This window comes from Schistocerca piceifrons, chromosome 11 (genome assembly GCF_021461385.2).
Source record: "Schistocerca piceifrons isolate TAMUIC-IGC-003096 chromosome 11, iqSchPice1.1, whole genome shotgun sequence".
NCBI classification, from domain to species: domain Eukaryota; kingdom Metazoa; phylum Arthropoda; class Insecta; order Orthoptera; family Acrididae; genus Schistocerca; species Schistocerca piceifrons.
Genome location: NC_060148.1, coordinates 89,430,360 through 89,446,327, shown reverse-complemented (window position 1 = coordinate 89,446,327; position 15,968 = coordinate 89,430,360). Strand labels below are relative to the sequence as shown.

Below are 15,968 nucleotides of genomic sequence, written 5' to 3'. Positions count from 1 at the left end.
GCACATTTGCCATACGGTTGTAGTGCTTTAAATTACTGTCTTCCGTGTTGGAATGTACATCCTCATTTCTTTATTTGGTAAGGACTAAATGTTAGTGCATACATACACAGAATGAAAATGTATTTCCATTGTAACAGAAAATAACATATCTTTGTATTCCAAATAGTATGATTTCTTTGGGTCTTGTGACGCAGTATGGTGATAAAGCTGATGCCCACTCTTCAACGATGTCCACTCCTTCCACCACATCACAGGATTCTAGCTTCTTTCTGCAACTCTGAAATACACACATCAAAAAAAGTTTTGCATCACCTCGGTTCCAAGAGTTCCAGAACCTGTACAGAAAATTGGAATAGAGATCAACATAATCATTTCCGCCCTTTTTATTGCTCATACAAATCACACATCTCATGTTGTACCGCAACACAGCAATATATTCAGAAGTGGTGGTCCAGATTGCTGTGCACACTGGTGCCTCTAATACCCAGTAGCACATCCTCTTGCATTGATGAATGCCTGTATTCGTCGTGGCATACTATCCACAAGTTCATCAAGGCTCTGTTGGCCCAGATTGTCCCACTCCTCAACGGCGATTTGGCGTCACAAGTTCATCAAGGCTCTGTTGGCCCAGATTGTCCCACTCCTCAACGGCGATTTGGCGTAGATCTCTCAGAGTGATTGGTGGATCACGTCGTGCATAAAATGCCCTTTTCAATCTATCCAAGGCATCTTCAATAGGGTTCATGTCTGCAGAACATGCTGGCCACTCTAATCGAGCGATGTCATTATCCTGAAGGAAGTCATTCACAAGTTTTGCACGATGGGGTTGCGAATGGCCATCCATGAAGACGAATGCCTCGCCACTATGCTGCCGATATGGTAGCACTATCAGATGGCATTCACGTATCGTACAGCCGTTATTACACTTTTCATGACCACCAGTGGCATACCTAGGCCCCACATAATGCCACCCCAAAACAGCAGGGAACCTCCACCTTGCTGCACTCACTGGACAGTGTGTCTAAGGAATTCAGCCTGACCTGTTGCCTTCAAATACGTCTCCACTGATTGTCTGGTTGAAGGCATATGCGACACTCATCAGTGAAGAGAACGTGATGCCAGTCCTGAGCGGTCAATTCGGCACGTTGTTGGGCCCATCTGTAAAGTACTGTATGGTCTCGTGGTTGCAAAGATGGGCCTCGCCATGGACATCGGGAGTGAAGTTATGCACCATCCAGCCTATTGTACACAGTTGTCATAACATGTCGTCTTGTGGGTGCACAAAAAGCATTATTCAACACGGTGGCGATGCTGCCAGGGTTCCTCCGAGCCATAATCCGTAGATAGTGGTCATCCACTACAGCAGTAGCCCTTGGGCAGCCTGAGCATGGCATGTCATCGACAGTTCCTGTCTCTCTGTATCTCCTCCATGTCTGAACAACATCGCTTTGGTTCATTCCAAGATGCCTGGACACTTCCCTTGCTGAGAGTTCTTCGTGGCACAAAGTAACAATACAGACGCGATACTGCGGTATTGACCGTCTAGACATGGTTGAACTACAGACAACATGAGCCATGTACCTCCTTCCTGGTGAAATGACTAGAACTGATCGGCTGTCGGACCCCCTCTGCCTAATAGGCGCTGGTAATGCACGGTTGTTTACATGTTTGGGCAGGTTTCGTGACATCTCTGAAGAGTCAAAGGGACTGTGCCTGTGATACAATGTCCACAGTCAATGTCTATCTTCAGGAGTTCTGGGAAATGGGGTCATGCAAAACCATTTTTGATGTATGTATTTTGACATGCAGTCTCGATGTTGTCAATATCTATTAGCATTTTTCCTTACAGGCTGAAGTTATGGTAGAACTAACAGTAAGAGCGTCCCCTAACTGGAAATATGTTTTGTATGATTACGTTGTTTGAGTGTTGAAGTAAAAAATTGTACCATACTCATATTTTTAGTTTGCCCTCTGCATGAATCCAGTAGAAGTATTATTTGGCTCATGTAGTTTCCTATTCTTTTTTCTTCTACTGTAACAGCATTGATGTTCAAGGCACATGAAAGCGTTTTCAAATGACTCTCGGTAACGTGCAAGATTCTCTAAAATTGAGATTTAGACTGCTGTATTGCATTTTAGATGGTAAATATAGTTGGAACTACAATTCTGACCAGACTTAGGTGCATCAGATGTTCAAGACCTGTTGTCATCGAACTGCAGCTCGAGGGGCTGCATGTAGCCTGATGTGAATGTCTGTGCAGCCTGCGGACCTCAGCCATATTTTATAATAATATGCATCTAGCAACTAACAGCCAAATCCAAAACCATTAGCTGACATCAAGATCTTCTTAAGAGTGTAGTTTCGTTGCTCAGTAGCAAAGAAGATACTTACAAAGACCATAATATTTTAAGATGTGCTTAATTTTAATTGATGTTGGTGAATTCGGTAAAGCAAAGTTTGCTGCTTATCTGGGTGGTGGTGGTGGTGGTGGTGGTGGTGTTGGTGGTGGTGGTGGTGGTGGTGGTGGGTGGGGGGGGGGGGGGGCGGGGGGGGAGGGGGGTGAGGTAAGTAATGTGGCCACTGAGGGTAGAGAGTGTCGGTGTCGGAGGAGCAAAGTTTAGTTTTATTGCTTGTCTTTCAATACCAACAAATTGGCAATGCTTAGAAGAAAAATGAGATTCAAAGCATTTATTACGCATTTATAATCATATTTAATATAGTATTTCAGTATAAGTACAATTGCTGTTGGTAACCAATTAATCATCAGCTCACACGGACAATACAACAGGACTCCATCAGGCAACTGCAGTGCCACAATTTTGGGATCACTGAGGGTGGCAGCAATCCGGAACAGGCAATCCGAAACAAAAGAGTGTTACAAATGGTGCTGACTTAATGATCAGTATTGGGGTGGTCAGCAGCCGACTTATTGCACCCACACTATAGCTACAATTAACAGTAGGATCAGTACATATATGACCCAGGATGCTGTCCCACGAAGTCAGTATTGACTCCTGAGCAAAAAGGTTAGGTTTGAAGACCCTAGTTGTAGATGATGCTTTCTTTTCACAAGGGGAGGCCACAACGTTTGGAACGCGGATTTACTTCAAACTTCATAGACTCGTAGTACTCCATTAGGACAACAAAATGTGTAGCCAGTAGCACATACTTCTCAAGCATTATTGAAAAAATTTCAAGACAATTTCAGTCGTCAAATATATACTTGTTCATTGCCATTTTTACCATGAAGCGGCAGCAGCCGAGTGGTTAGCGTTCAAGCCCCATAGTCGCTGGATCGAGTCCCGTTCATCAGTCCCCCAACACAGTTATATTCTTTACTATTTATATTACAATTGATATAATGGGAAAAATACATGTAATTGGATGAACTTTTACTAAATTTACAATGTTATTTGGCAGTCTACAAATTTTAATTATGACAAATAATATAATATTCATAACTATCAACTAGTAAATGACCAAGCGCGTAAGGTGATACTGAAAATGTATGCTTGTCCATGATTTGAGAACTACCTTATACCTGGAAGGAGCCCGAAACTACTTGTTACCTGCGAGTTTTGACCGGCACAGACGGCTTTCGAAAGATGTACAATTAATCGTCGCTTTTGACATTACGAGTACAAGTTGCAGGATGGTATTTTTCGTGAAAACATGGAAAACATTAAGTTAAATGGCACCAGCTGCATTGAATAGATGCTATGTTTCCACATACGCAAGATCTTTTAAGGTTTTCCATGGAAAAACAAACCTTGTTAACGTTTTCAAAAATGTCTCTTTCAGCCAATAATTTGGAAGCAAACCCTGCATAACACAGCATTTCCTTAAGTATTGGTGCTGATAACTGGTCATGCATTATCGAGTGTATTTTAATAGCGTCTTCATGAGAAGCAATTTCTCGTTCTCTTTCGATTAAATAAGAACAATTTTGAAGAAGCTTAATGAAATTTTTGACTTGCCATAAGAATTAAACATCGCAAGGTTGACAAACTGGCGTGCATTTCGGAGGTACAACTTTAATCGTACATGTTCCAAGTCCTTTGTCATCGATGAAAATTTCTTCGTACAAACCAGGATTTGTTTGACACCCCCAAGAATCTATTATTAATAAGAATTTTCCTTTCTTCACATAGGGAAGCATGACACTAGATAAAAATGAGTAATATAATTGCCTGGTAAGTTTCCTGGATTTCAAACTCTTTATGACCACATTTGGAAGATCTGTCATTTATTTGTCAATGGTGTTCTGAACATTTGGTCCAGACTTCCCCGTGGCTTCTTGCAAACAAACAAACATGTGCAAAAATAATTCGCCGCACAATGTTATCGCATATTGTGCAGTGCCCGAGTGCATCATCTTATTCATATAGCGCCTTCTGAAAAAACATGATCTTCGATTTTCTTTCGGCAAGAGTCCTGTTGTATGTGGACTGGTACTGGCAACCTGTTTGGTCTGTATTGATAACAATTTTTTTGAAATTTGGGATGATTGACCAGCATTCCTTCTTCAGACATACATTCCCTCAAACTCTGCCAAATTCTGTGCCATAGTTTGAATTTTTTTAACCATGAAAGTGATGCTTTGAAGATGAAGTCCTCCGACTGGAATTGGCCTTCAGCAGCCAAAGCCCACTGCTGTAAGTTTCTGGTTGTTACCTGAAAAGTAAAATCAAAGTTTCATTTTATTAATATAATTATTTCTTCGAATGAGGTTGTTAAAGATATAGAAAATTAGATGTAGAGTGATAAAAATGAACACTTACTTGCTGACAATTTTGGCAAGACTCCACGAAACGGTCATAGATCCACGAATCAATTATCGAATATTTATCGATCGTTGATCCTCCAGGTTTTATGTTTTCTTCCCATCTCTTCAATTCGTCTTTTCTTGTCAAACTCCTAGACCCTTTTATCTGGAGAGTTCGGAGACTCCATTTGGGGTGCCCTTTCGCCAGTTTAACAACTTTTATTTTGGTCTCCAACGGAACATAATCGCCTACTGATGCCTTTTCCACTGGCTCATAATCTTCAATGTCGGACGAATTTTCTTCGACTTCACAGAATTGATCTACTTCATCAAAATGAATAAGGTCCTTGTCAATGATGAGTAGTTTCTCTCCTAACATTTCCATGGTAGCCCGATACAGTTCTTCTCCAATCACCATCGAATCGGCAGAAATTGTTGCTGATGCTTCTGTATCAACAATGTTCGCTTCTTGAAGAAGACTATCACAATATATGAATACATCTTTCAACCGGCATTTCGAAACTGCACTATGGACTGAATATTCATGACATTTCTCATCTGCAGTTCTCAACAAACCAGGTGTCACTTCCATTTTTCTAGTCACAATGTAAGGTGTTATACTTGACGAAACATTCGCACATACGTTATTCCTTCTTGCAACATAAGCAGGGTCTCACCGCTATGTGAGTTAACTATCGAATTATCCCCATTCTATCCCGGTTCGAGCCTGGTCCTCCCATTGCTCTTTGAAGCAGTCTGTGCCAGTCAAAGCCTGCAGGTAACAAGTAGTTTCAGGCTCCTTCTAGGTATAAGGGATTTCTCAAATAACGGACAAGCATACATTTTCAGTATCACTTCATGCATTTGGTCGTTTACTAGTTGATAGTTATGAATATTATATTATTTGTCATGATTAAAATTTGTAGACTGCCAAATAATATTGTAAATTTAATAAAAGTTCATCCGATTACACGTATTTTTCCCATTATATCAATTATAATATAAATTTAAAAAAAAAAGACTGATGAATGAGACTTGATCTGCAACTACGGGGCTTGAACACTAACCACTCGGCTGCTGCCACTTCATGATAAAAATGGCAATGCACAGGTATACAGGGTGTTACAAAAGGTATGGCCAAACTTTCAGGAAACATTCCTCAAACACAAAGAAAGAAAATATGTTATGTGGACATGTGTCTGGAAACGCTTACTTTCCGTGTTAGAGTTCATTTTATTACTTCTCTTCAAATCACATTAATCATGGAATGGAAACACACAGCAACAGAACATACCAGTGTGACTTCAAACACTTTGTTACAGGAAATGTTCAAAATGTCCTCCATTAGCGAGGATACGTGCATCCACCCTCCATCGCACGGAATCCCTGATGCGCTGATGCAGCCCTGGAGAATGGCGTATTGTATCACAGCCATCCACAATACGAGCACGAAGAGTCTCTAAATTTGGTACCGGGGTTGCGTAGACAAGAGCTTTCAAATGCCCCCATAAATGAAAGTCAAGAGGGTTGAGGTCAGGAGAGAGTGGAGGCCACGGAATTGGTCCGCCTCTACCAATCCGTCGGTCACCGAATCAGTTGTTGAGAAGCGTACGAACACTTCGACTGAAATGTGCAGGAGCTCCATCGTGCAAGAACCACATGTTGTGTCGTACTTGTAAAGGCACATGTTCTAGCAGCACAGGTAGAGTATCCCGTATGAAATCGTGATAACGTGCTCCATTGAGCGTAGGTGGAAGAAACTAAAATGAGCTCTAACATGGAAATTAAGTGTTTGCGGACACATGTCCACATAACATCTTTTCTTTATTTGTGTCTGAGGAATGTTTCCTGAAAGTTTGGCAGTACCTTTTTGTAACACCCTGTATATCTGACGACTGAAATTATCGTGCGATTTTCTCAATAGTGCTTGAGAAGTACGTGCTACTGTTGAAGAACATTCATGGTCTCCCCTTGTCAGTTAAACTTCGTGCACCTTCTGCATTCTTGCTGCCTAATGCCCAAAATCATTCACAGATGTCTTCTTGACTTGTGGGTATTTTTAGAACACCTTCCTTTGTATAACATTTCTTACTGTTAACAAATTACTTAGAACAGAAGTTCTTACCAGATTTCGGTAAACCATAAGAGTGTCCCGAATTCCTCTTCTGTTTTGCAACCCGTTTCTTCCACTTCGCCTTATCAATTTTACATTTCCTTATAATTGGGTGGCTCTCATGATCACGCTCTGTATCAAATCTACAATCAGAATCGCTTGCTGTATTTTGTTTACAGTCGCTATTTACTTCCTGTGTGATGCAGGCAAAAGTAAATTACTGGTACAAATACCCTCTATTGATAAATATCTCACAGCACAGTGTACACGCAACACAGGTTCAAGTGTCGTCGAAGTTTTCTGTCTACTGGCTCCGGCGGTCTGTGGAACGCTCATTGTACTCCAAACAGGAAGTACTCGTGACACCTGTTTTTAGCAGCAAGCAGATGAGACCATCTATATTCCTACACAGCCGAAAATACAAAGTTCAATACTTTCGATTACAATGTGACACACTATGTTCTAAACATTTTTTAATTTGTACATAAGATTTCTATTCTACCTGAAGCATTTGCAAATAATTAATTTGTAATGATCTGATTGTATTATGGAATCACTGCTACAACAATATTAATTAGAATAAGGGTGTCACAGTGTGAAATCGTCGTAAGATGCACGACAAGTTCATAAGCACCCATTTTTGCACTGTCTGCAGAACCTCTCGGCTTTCCGAAGCTGTGGAGCCACGAGTGCCAGTTCAGACTGGTCGTCTGTGCAAAATGTTTCCAGAAGAGGGCACAGTCTCAAGACTCCACCTGTGTTCGGACTTGCCTGGGCTTCTGCACGCCACTGCCGTAAACAAACGCCTTGCCGCAGTCGTCGCAGGCGTAGAGCCACTCGCCCGTGTGCGGGCGACGGTGCACTCTCAGGTTTCTGCTTCGCGCGAACGATCTGCCGCAGGTGTCACAGCGGTAGGGCTGCTCGCCCGTATGGACGCGCGAGTGCTGCGCCAGGTTGCTGCCGTTGGTGAACCGCTTGTGGCAGACGCCGCACTCGTGGGGTCGCTCGCCCGTGTGTTGCAGACGGTGCTGCCTGAGGTTATTGCTGCGTGAGAACTTCTTACCGCAGTCACTGCAGCTGTAGGGGCATTCACCCGTGTGCCGCAGTGTGTGCTGCCTGAGGTTGTCGCTGCGCGAGAACGTCTCGCCGCAGGTATCGCAGCGGTAGGGCCACCGGCCCGCGTGCTGCAGCGAATGCAGCCTCAGCTTATCGCTGCGCGAGAACGCCTTGCCGCAGGCCTCACAGGGGAAGGGCCTCTCGGCCGTGTGCGTCCGGTAGTGCACCTCGAGGCCGTCGGTGCCACGGAAAGCCTTGTGGCAGATGTCACATATCAGCACGTGCTGCTGCAAGTGGGTTCTCAGAGCTCCCTTGTCAGTAAACGCTTCCCGACAGACGTCGCACGTGTAGACGTCCCGTTCGACAGGTGGCAGTGACGGCAGCTCGACGACACGGTCGTTCCCTGACGGGGAGACACTCTCGCAGTCGGCATTTGTCCGGTAGCGATTGCAATCGGCATCGGAGGTGGCCTTGCGGAATCTGTCACTCGACGTGCTGTTTGTGACAGAATAGGTGTCTTTATGGGTACCTACTTTATCCTGCATCTCTGAGTACACCACCTGTCCTGACAGTAGGAGTCTGTCCCTTTTGTTCTTGTCACATTCCTTACTGCTGCCACTGTGATTACTATCACCATGCAGGATATCGTCATTTCTGGCAATTATGGCAGCACACTTGTCAGTAGTAGGCTGGTCCTGGCCCTGTGGGATGGACCTGAAAAATTGCAGAGACAGTGTTAGAAAACCTGGTAATGGTTCCACATTTCATATTTCAGCTTGTAATGCAATTGAAAATGTCAAATAGTATTGCACAACATGATAAACAAAACTAATACACAATGTGATACATATATTTTGTATATGTAATTTATTTCCTCAGTCACAGTCTAATTTTACATCGGTATTTCTCAATGTTTATTATGGTACAAAGAATTTTTTATTATTCAATAATTTTTTATTGGGTTTGTGTCCACATTATCAAAAACAGCCTGAAGAAGGTCGCTTGCAAAAGGGACTGAAATGTCGGATATATATAAAAAATAGAGGGAAACACTCCACGTGGGAAAAATATATATAAAAAACAAAGATGCTGTAACTTACCAAATAAAAGCGTTAGTCTGTTGATAGAGACAATAAAAAATACACAAACACACACACAAATTTCAAGCTTTCGCAACCCATGGTTGCTTCATCAGGAAAGAGGGAAGGAGAGGGAAAGACGAAAGGATGTGGGTTTTAAGGGAGAGGGTAAGGAGTCATTCCAATCCCGGGAGTGGAAAGACCTACCTTAGGGGGAAAAAAGGACAGGTATACACTCGCACATACACACATATCCATCCGCACATATAAAGAGACAGGCAGACATATGTAAATGCAAAGAGGTTGGGCAGAGATGTCAGTCGAGGCGAAAGTACAGAGGCAAAGATGTTGTCGAATGACAGGTGAGGAAGAGCGGCGGCAACTTGAAATTAGCGGAGGTTGAGGCCTGGTGGGTAACGGGAAGACAGAATATATTGAAGGGCAAGTTCCCATCTCCGGAGTTCTGATAGGTTGGTGTCAGTGGGAAGTATCCAGATAACATGGATGGTGTAACACTGTGCCAAGATGTGCTGGCCGTGCACTAAGGCACGTTTAGCCACAGGGTGATTCTTATTACCAACAACGGCCAGCACATCTTGGCAGAGTGTTACACCGTCCGGGTTATCTGGATGCTTCATCAGGAAAGAGGGAAGGAGAGGGAAAGATGAAAGGATGTGGGTTTTAAGGGAGTGGGTAAGGAGTCATTCCAATCCTGGGAGTGGAAAGACTTACCTTAGGGGGAAAAAAGGACAGGTATACACTCGCGCGCACACACACACACACACACACACACACACACACACACACACACATATCCATCCGCACATATAAAGACACAGGCAGACATATGTAAATGCAAAAATATATATATATATAAAAAAATGACAATTTGCTCACAAACCCAGAAAAATTTTATTGAATGTGACCATGGCCACAAAAGCCTACGTTTATAATTTTTTCTTAATTTACATGCTGAATGTAGTCATCATCATCATCATCTTGGACAGTTTCCAGCCACTGGCTGGGTATGTCGGGAACACAAGCCTCTCCATCGTGTTCTGTCTTTCCACCATTCCCCCCCTTCCACCTTCGTCCAGTTCTCTCCTCTTCTCGTCACACATTCCTGAATGTAGTAAGTTGCAAAAATAATTTGTGATAAAAATATGGATGTATGGGGCACGCTATTGTATATATCAATTAAATTTCCAATTTATCATAAGCTATACAACTAATATGAACTACAAAACTGACTTCATAACTGAACCCATGTGCCCTGGGTGGCACAAATGGAGGGGCTGGAGTAGGGAGGGAGGGGGCCATGTAGCAGCCGAGATGGTCTGCAGGGTCATTACATCAGATAGCAGTATTGTCATTGAGACTACATATGTACTTATGCAGAATTTCAAGGAAATTGGACAAGTGGAAGTGATATACAGCATAGTTGTAAGGTGTGACCTAAACAAATGGACTGTAGGCTAGGGTTATTTGAGCCCTAAGTATTATCTTCAGCCCAAAAAGGATAAAAGTTGCAGTCTGTTTTCAGGGAGAAGTGTTGTGAGTGTTAGAATTACGATTTTCCATAGGCAGACACAGTGTCTTTAGTACAGACAGATTTATTAGTTCATATACTGGTCCCCAGATGCTTCGATTTGTCTTGTTTGTCACAAACAACTCGTCAACTTTCATCTACACCGGCACCATCAAAGGATACAGACCGATGGGAAATGATTTTTTTCAAGTTTCGACCTTTTACAACTTTATCTATAATAAGTTTAATGTTTTTAAAATGCAAATCATATAAACATGTTCTTTCAAAAGCTTTCCAACACAAAGTGCAAAAGTGGGCTACTTGGGCCCAATGTTTTTGTCAATTGATTTGGGCTCAACCGGTCCTGAACGACACTTATAACCTTCAAATGTAATATTGCTGTGGGCACAAGTAACCCATACAATACATTCATTTGCAAAATGTAGATGTAGATGTGGAAAACTAGAGTGCTGTTTGTAAGATGCGATTTATTTAAGAGTTTTCAAGTCATTACCAACCAGAAGACCACAGCGCTTTAATTGAATGCATGAAGTCCATCAACAAGGTCTGGAAGTGACCAACACTGAAGGATATTTTTCTGTGCAAATGGGAAGACAGCACTGGAACAGTAAAATCTCCAAAACTTATGAAGAAAGGTCTCTTTACAGCCACAATCAAGCACAACATATCAGGCCCGGTGGTTTATGTTTTGTGAGAAGTCTCCTGCTTGTAAATATAATTCAAAATGATTCATAAAATATTATTTACTTTATTAAATGCTGTCCAGTACAAAAAGTCACTTGCATAATATAATAAACTGTGTTGGGCTTCATGTGTCATGAAATAAACTTAGTTAACAACTTATCTACATCTAGTTTATTGTTAATATCGCAAAAAATATGCAAAATTATATGACACAGTTGATGTTGCAACATGGTTGATCTTAAATAAGATTTGAATGGATGTGAAAAAGAATAACAATATTCATTAGGAAAGGATGGTGCAGGGACTGTAATAAGCAAGTCAACAAAGTGTATAAACCCTGAAATTAGTCCTCTTGTTGGTTCATATTTTTTAAGAACTTCACTACTCCTGTCAAGTTCTTTTCCTGCTCCTTTTGTCTTTTCAAATGTTGAAAAAGTACATCACTGTCATTTAAAAGTCTTTCTTCATCAAAATCATTTTTTAAAAAAATTTACAATTTTATCAACACCGCTAGATTGTACAAGAGTAAATTTTTCCAACAGTTCAAAGATATTGCAGAATCATTGTCAAATGTGTTCTCGGGTGACGCAATCAACTGGTTGGAAAATTTCAAAGTATGATTTTCTGAGATATTCTTGAAGTGTTATAAGTGTGATACATTCTTTATTACTTGATTGAGACGTTTCGGATTCCTGTGCAAAGCAAAAGTTTACTTCTGCCAAGATCAAGATCGACAAAGCTCAATCTCTTTTACGTCAAATTTAAAATCACGAGAAACAGTTGAATGTCAGTGACTGCTTCTGTTTTGTTCTGAAATGCACCTGGTTGTAGCCAGTCTGATGATTCATTTTTAACTTCAATTAATATTTATTCAAACATTTGATATGCAGACTTTTTTCTTTTCTTCCTTCAGTAATGCAAGGTTTGATATGCAAATGAGACACCAATGATGATTGCAGAGGTTATAACGCCCCTCCCTTGTCTGTAAGATAGTCATGTTGTTCTTATTAATTTGTACATTTGAGTTTGCATGCGGCATGGAGTATTTGCAGTTCCACTGAAGAATTTAAGAATTTACTGTTATCCAGAGGTGAAAAGATTCCCAGAGGCACACTTACCTACACTTATGAGAGTTGAACACAAGCTTATGGCTGTCAGCACAGAGACCATGCATTTGAATGCCAATGTTGAGCATACCAATATCAACAAGCCGCTGAACGTTCAGAAACGATGCAGCTTTTTTTGTGTGTGTGTGTGTGTGTGTGTGTGTGTGTGTGTGTCTCTCTCTCTCTCTCTCTCTCTCTCTCTCTCTCTCTGAACATGGTATCTGCGATTGTAGAGCACTCAGTGTCTGGTTAATGTATCGCAACTCTGTTTACAATATGGAAGGGCATAAAATTCCTACATCTGCTCTATTAAAACATACATTTCCTCCCTTGTCTGTAAGCTGTTCACGTTGTTCTGCCTGTAGTCTACATCAGTAGAAACTTCAAGACCCATGAACATCTCATAAGGCAGAAAGGAAAGTTCCACATACAGTCAGAAGACATCAGCTTACAAAAATTTCATTGCAAATAGTGTCATACAAATTTACAATAGTCTTCAACCTAAGACAAAAATTATTTCATGATTCTCACTTTTTAGAAAACCCTAAGGTCATTCTTATCTGATCACTGTTTCTTTGAAATAGCAGAATCTTCCCAACATGTGCAATGCAAGACTAAACACAAAAGTCCAAAAATCTTACTGTAAGTAGAGCACAACTCTTGTAGATAAAGCCAACTGTACACAGACACTCCTGAGAAAGAGCACACTTATATTTATATAACATCAAATATTATACAAGGTTGACCATCTAAAGTTTTGGATGAGATTATCTCGAAAAGTATACGTCAGGTAAAAATAGTGAGTAAGACAGTTTCATAACCTCAAAAGGGGACATCATCAAATGATACTACACGTGACCCCCAGCTCCTGCCCTTTTGGGTGGGGTGGAGGGCAACTTTTAAATCTTAAATGGAAACCCTCATTTTTTATTGCAGATTCGGATTCTCCATAAAAAAAGTAATCAAGTTTTTTCTGAAACATTTTTTTAAACCATTGATATAGTGCATTGAATTCGAGAAAAATTAAAATTGGGGAAGAACTCAGATTTATTTAGAATGATCCGAGAAGGGCGCATCAAATCGATACAAAATGTGCACCAATTCTTTCATTACACCAAATTAGGCTATTTTTTTAATGAAATGTATCCCACCCGCCACAGTTTTTGATGGAGGGAGGCGGAATGGTATTAAAATGTCTTTAGGGAACTCTTCACAATTGCTTTACTCACCCGACTGTGGCGCTACAATGGCCAAACTGCGAATTATGGCTCATTATAAAGGTCGGTGCAATGCGATCAGACATCACTTCACTTTCAGATTGTGAACCGTAAACATCAGCTGACGAAAGTAAATGATTCTTTAGCGAAACATGGCTCACTATCCTCCTACAGAGATTGTTGATATGATGTTAATTTAAGGTGAATGCCATAACAATTACACTGCAGCTGCGCAATTTTATGCAGATCGTTTCCCAAACAGATGACATCCAAGTGAAAACATTACTCGTACTCGAAATTGCACTCAATGAGCTTGAAATGGATACATGCACCGTCCACCTCGTCATCGTGAATACAATGAAAATGACGCTCGTACCCCCCACCGTTCTTCCCTGATTTTTATGGAGAATCCAAATCTGCAATAAAAAATGGGTGTTTAAATTTAAGATTTAAAAGTGGACAGGGGCTGGAGGTCACGTGTAGTATCATTTGATGACTCCCTTTGAGCTTACAAACTTGTCTTACCCACTATTTTTACCCGATGTATAGTTTTCGAGGTAATTTCATCCGGAACTTCGGATGGACCACCCTGTAGAATATTCTTGTATTAAATTAATAAGGAAGTCTCAGGATGTATTATAAAATCTTAAGGTGAGTAAAAAACATCTGAATGTAGTGTGACACGAACCTGCAACATTGCAGATTAATTCAAAACTTTGCATTTCTATTCATTATGCTGCACTGAACTTCTCTAACAGATGACCTGGTGTTGTATGTTACTATGTTTTTTAAAACCTTTAGTTGCCGATACAGTATTTACTGACATTTCATTATACCAAATCATACCAAGAAAAATGTGTTTTTGATGGGTCTTCAATGTGCCTTTGCCTTGAAACTTTCATAACATGCAAGTTACAATTCAAAAATTATTTAACCGCCAATATGGTGTTCCCCGTCATTTTATCAATCAAATCTTACCAACAGATGACAGGTTCTTGAGAGATCAATTTTCTGGTGCTTTCAAAAGGCATATATTCACAAGATGCAATTCATAACACTAAGCCAACCAAGTATAGGCTTAAACTGAAAGCTAACATGGTGCCTCCAGCTCTGCACTGAAAAACAGATGATGTGCTTGTACTATGGGTGGCGCTCTTCCATCTCATTGGTCTATATTCAAATGTATGTTCAGAATATCTGCCAAGCTCTACATGTTTGGAAAGGCTGTTCAAAGTGCTTTTTCCACACTATGACGTCAGAAACTTGGCACACACAACGCTGACACTCGGATGCATGGTCCATATGTGATGGTCCTTAAACCCTGATATTCCACTCTCACTGATTGCTTGGACCACTTCTGCGCTGTGCAACAGATCCAATTAGTGTGCCCATTTTGACTTTTGAGTTATTGTCGTATTGTTCTTGATCAACTCAAAGATGTGACTGTGAGCAACATTTTTGTTGCTCAGAAAAGCATGGCACCATTGAAATAGTTTATTTTATACTTTGACAAAATTTCACATGTACCTAAATTTGTCAGTTCTTATAAAGTCAAGTTTATTTGTTCCACACGATTCATCAAATATTAAGGAGTGGTTAAGGTGAATATTTGCTTTGCTTATTTCTAAACTTTTCAATCGCTCTGCGGCTTTACGCATGTAGAATGGTATTATTTCTTTTAACATACTAAACTGTACATAATTTTGTGCATGTGTAATGCATTCATTGTTGTTTCTTATTTCTATCACGACTGTGTGTTGCTACAGCCCATGTAATCAGGTTGGTGGAGCTTCATATCGAAAGAAGAAAGGCAAGGTTGAAATTATCAGAAAACATGAAGAGGTTATAGTGAAGTTCACGAAAGTTCTTTCACAGATGCCAAAACCTATGCGAGGGCCGTCAGGTGTGAGTTCTAGTGGTGCTCAGAACCAAGACGAATCTGAAGTAGTGCAAGTACCCACCACCGGTGACCCATTAGGGCCCATAACTGATGCTAGGAATTTGTCAGTTCCATATGCTTGTGATGAAAATGCTGAAACTGAGAGCCACCAGAACAAACTGTAACCACATCAACTTGGCCAGACTTTGTCGGAAATGGTATTGGAATAATGGTGTAAAAATACAGATTCAAATGTGCAATTGCTATTAATACGGTGAGATCCCAAAGTCTCTCAGCTCATTAATATGGTCTTTGATGGAGGACCAGACACGGATGGATAAAAATTCATTATGCTGCCGATCCCACATTTGTCAAGAACTGAACGATAATCCTACTAGATGTAAACGATTACTGAACATCTCATAATTTTGATGAAGACCTACAACAATCAGATGAGTTCATTTTTCAGTTTTATGCATTATTACAAACTTCCTTCTTGCTTAAAATTGATGCACACAA

The 15,968-nt window shown here is 40.8% G+C and overlaps 2 protein-coding genes across 2 annotated transcripts in view; both read right to left on the bottom strand.

The window, feature by feature from the left end:
- Positions 1 to 3,597: 3,597 nt before the first annotated feature.
- LOC124720524 lies at positions 3,598 to 5,606 on the bottom strand. The gene is made up of 2 exons (XM_047245882.1): positions 4,783 to 5,606; positions 3,598 to 4,675 (listed from the first exon to the last, which is right to left on the bottom strand). Exons 1-2 carry the CDS (start codon positions 5,356 to 5,358, stop codon positions 4,382 to 4,384), a joined length of 870 nt encoding a protein of 289 aa, XP_047101838.1. The 5' UTR covers positions 5,359 to 5,606; the 3' UTR covers positions 3,598 to 4,381.
- A 1,329-nt stretch (positions 5,607 to 6,935) lies between these two features.
- LOC124720522 (zinc finger protein 771-like) overlaps positions 6,936 to 15,968 on the bottom strand; it is a 106,555-nt gene continuing 97,522 nt past the window's right edge. Inside the window, exon 6 of the mRNA XM_047245881.1 lies at positions 6,936 to 8,649. Within this exon, the coding sequence (XP_047101837.1) occupies positions 7,623 to 8,649 (1,027 nt within the window). The 3' untranslated portion in view covers positions 6,936 to 7,622. The remainder of the gene's footprint in view (positions 8,650 to 15,968) is intronic.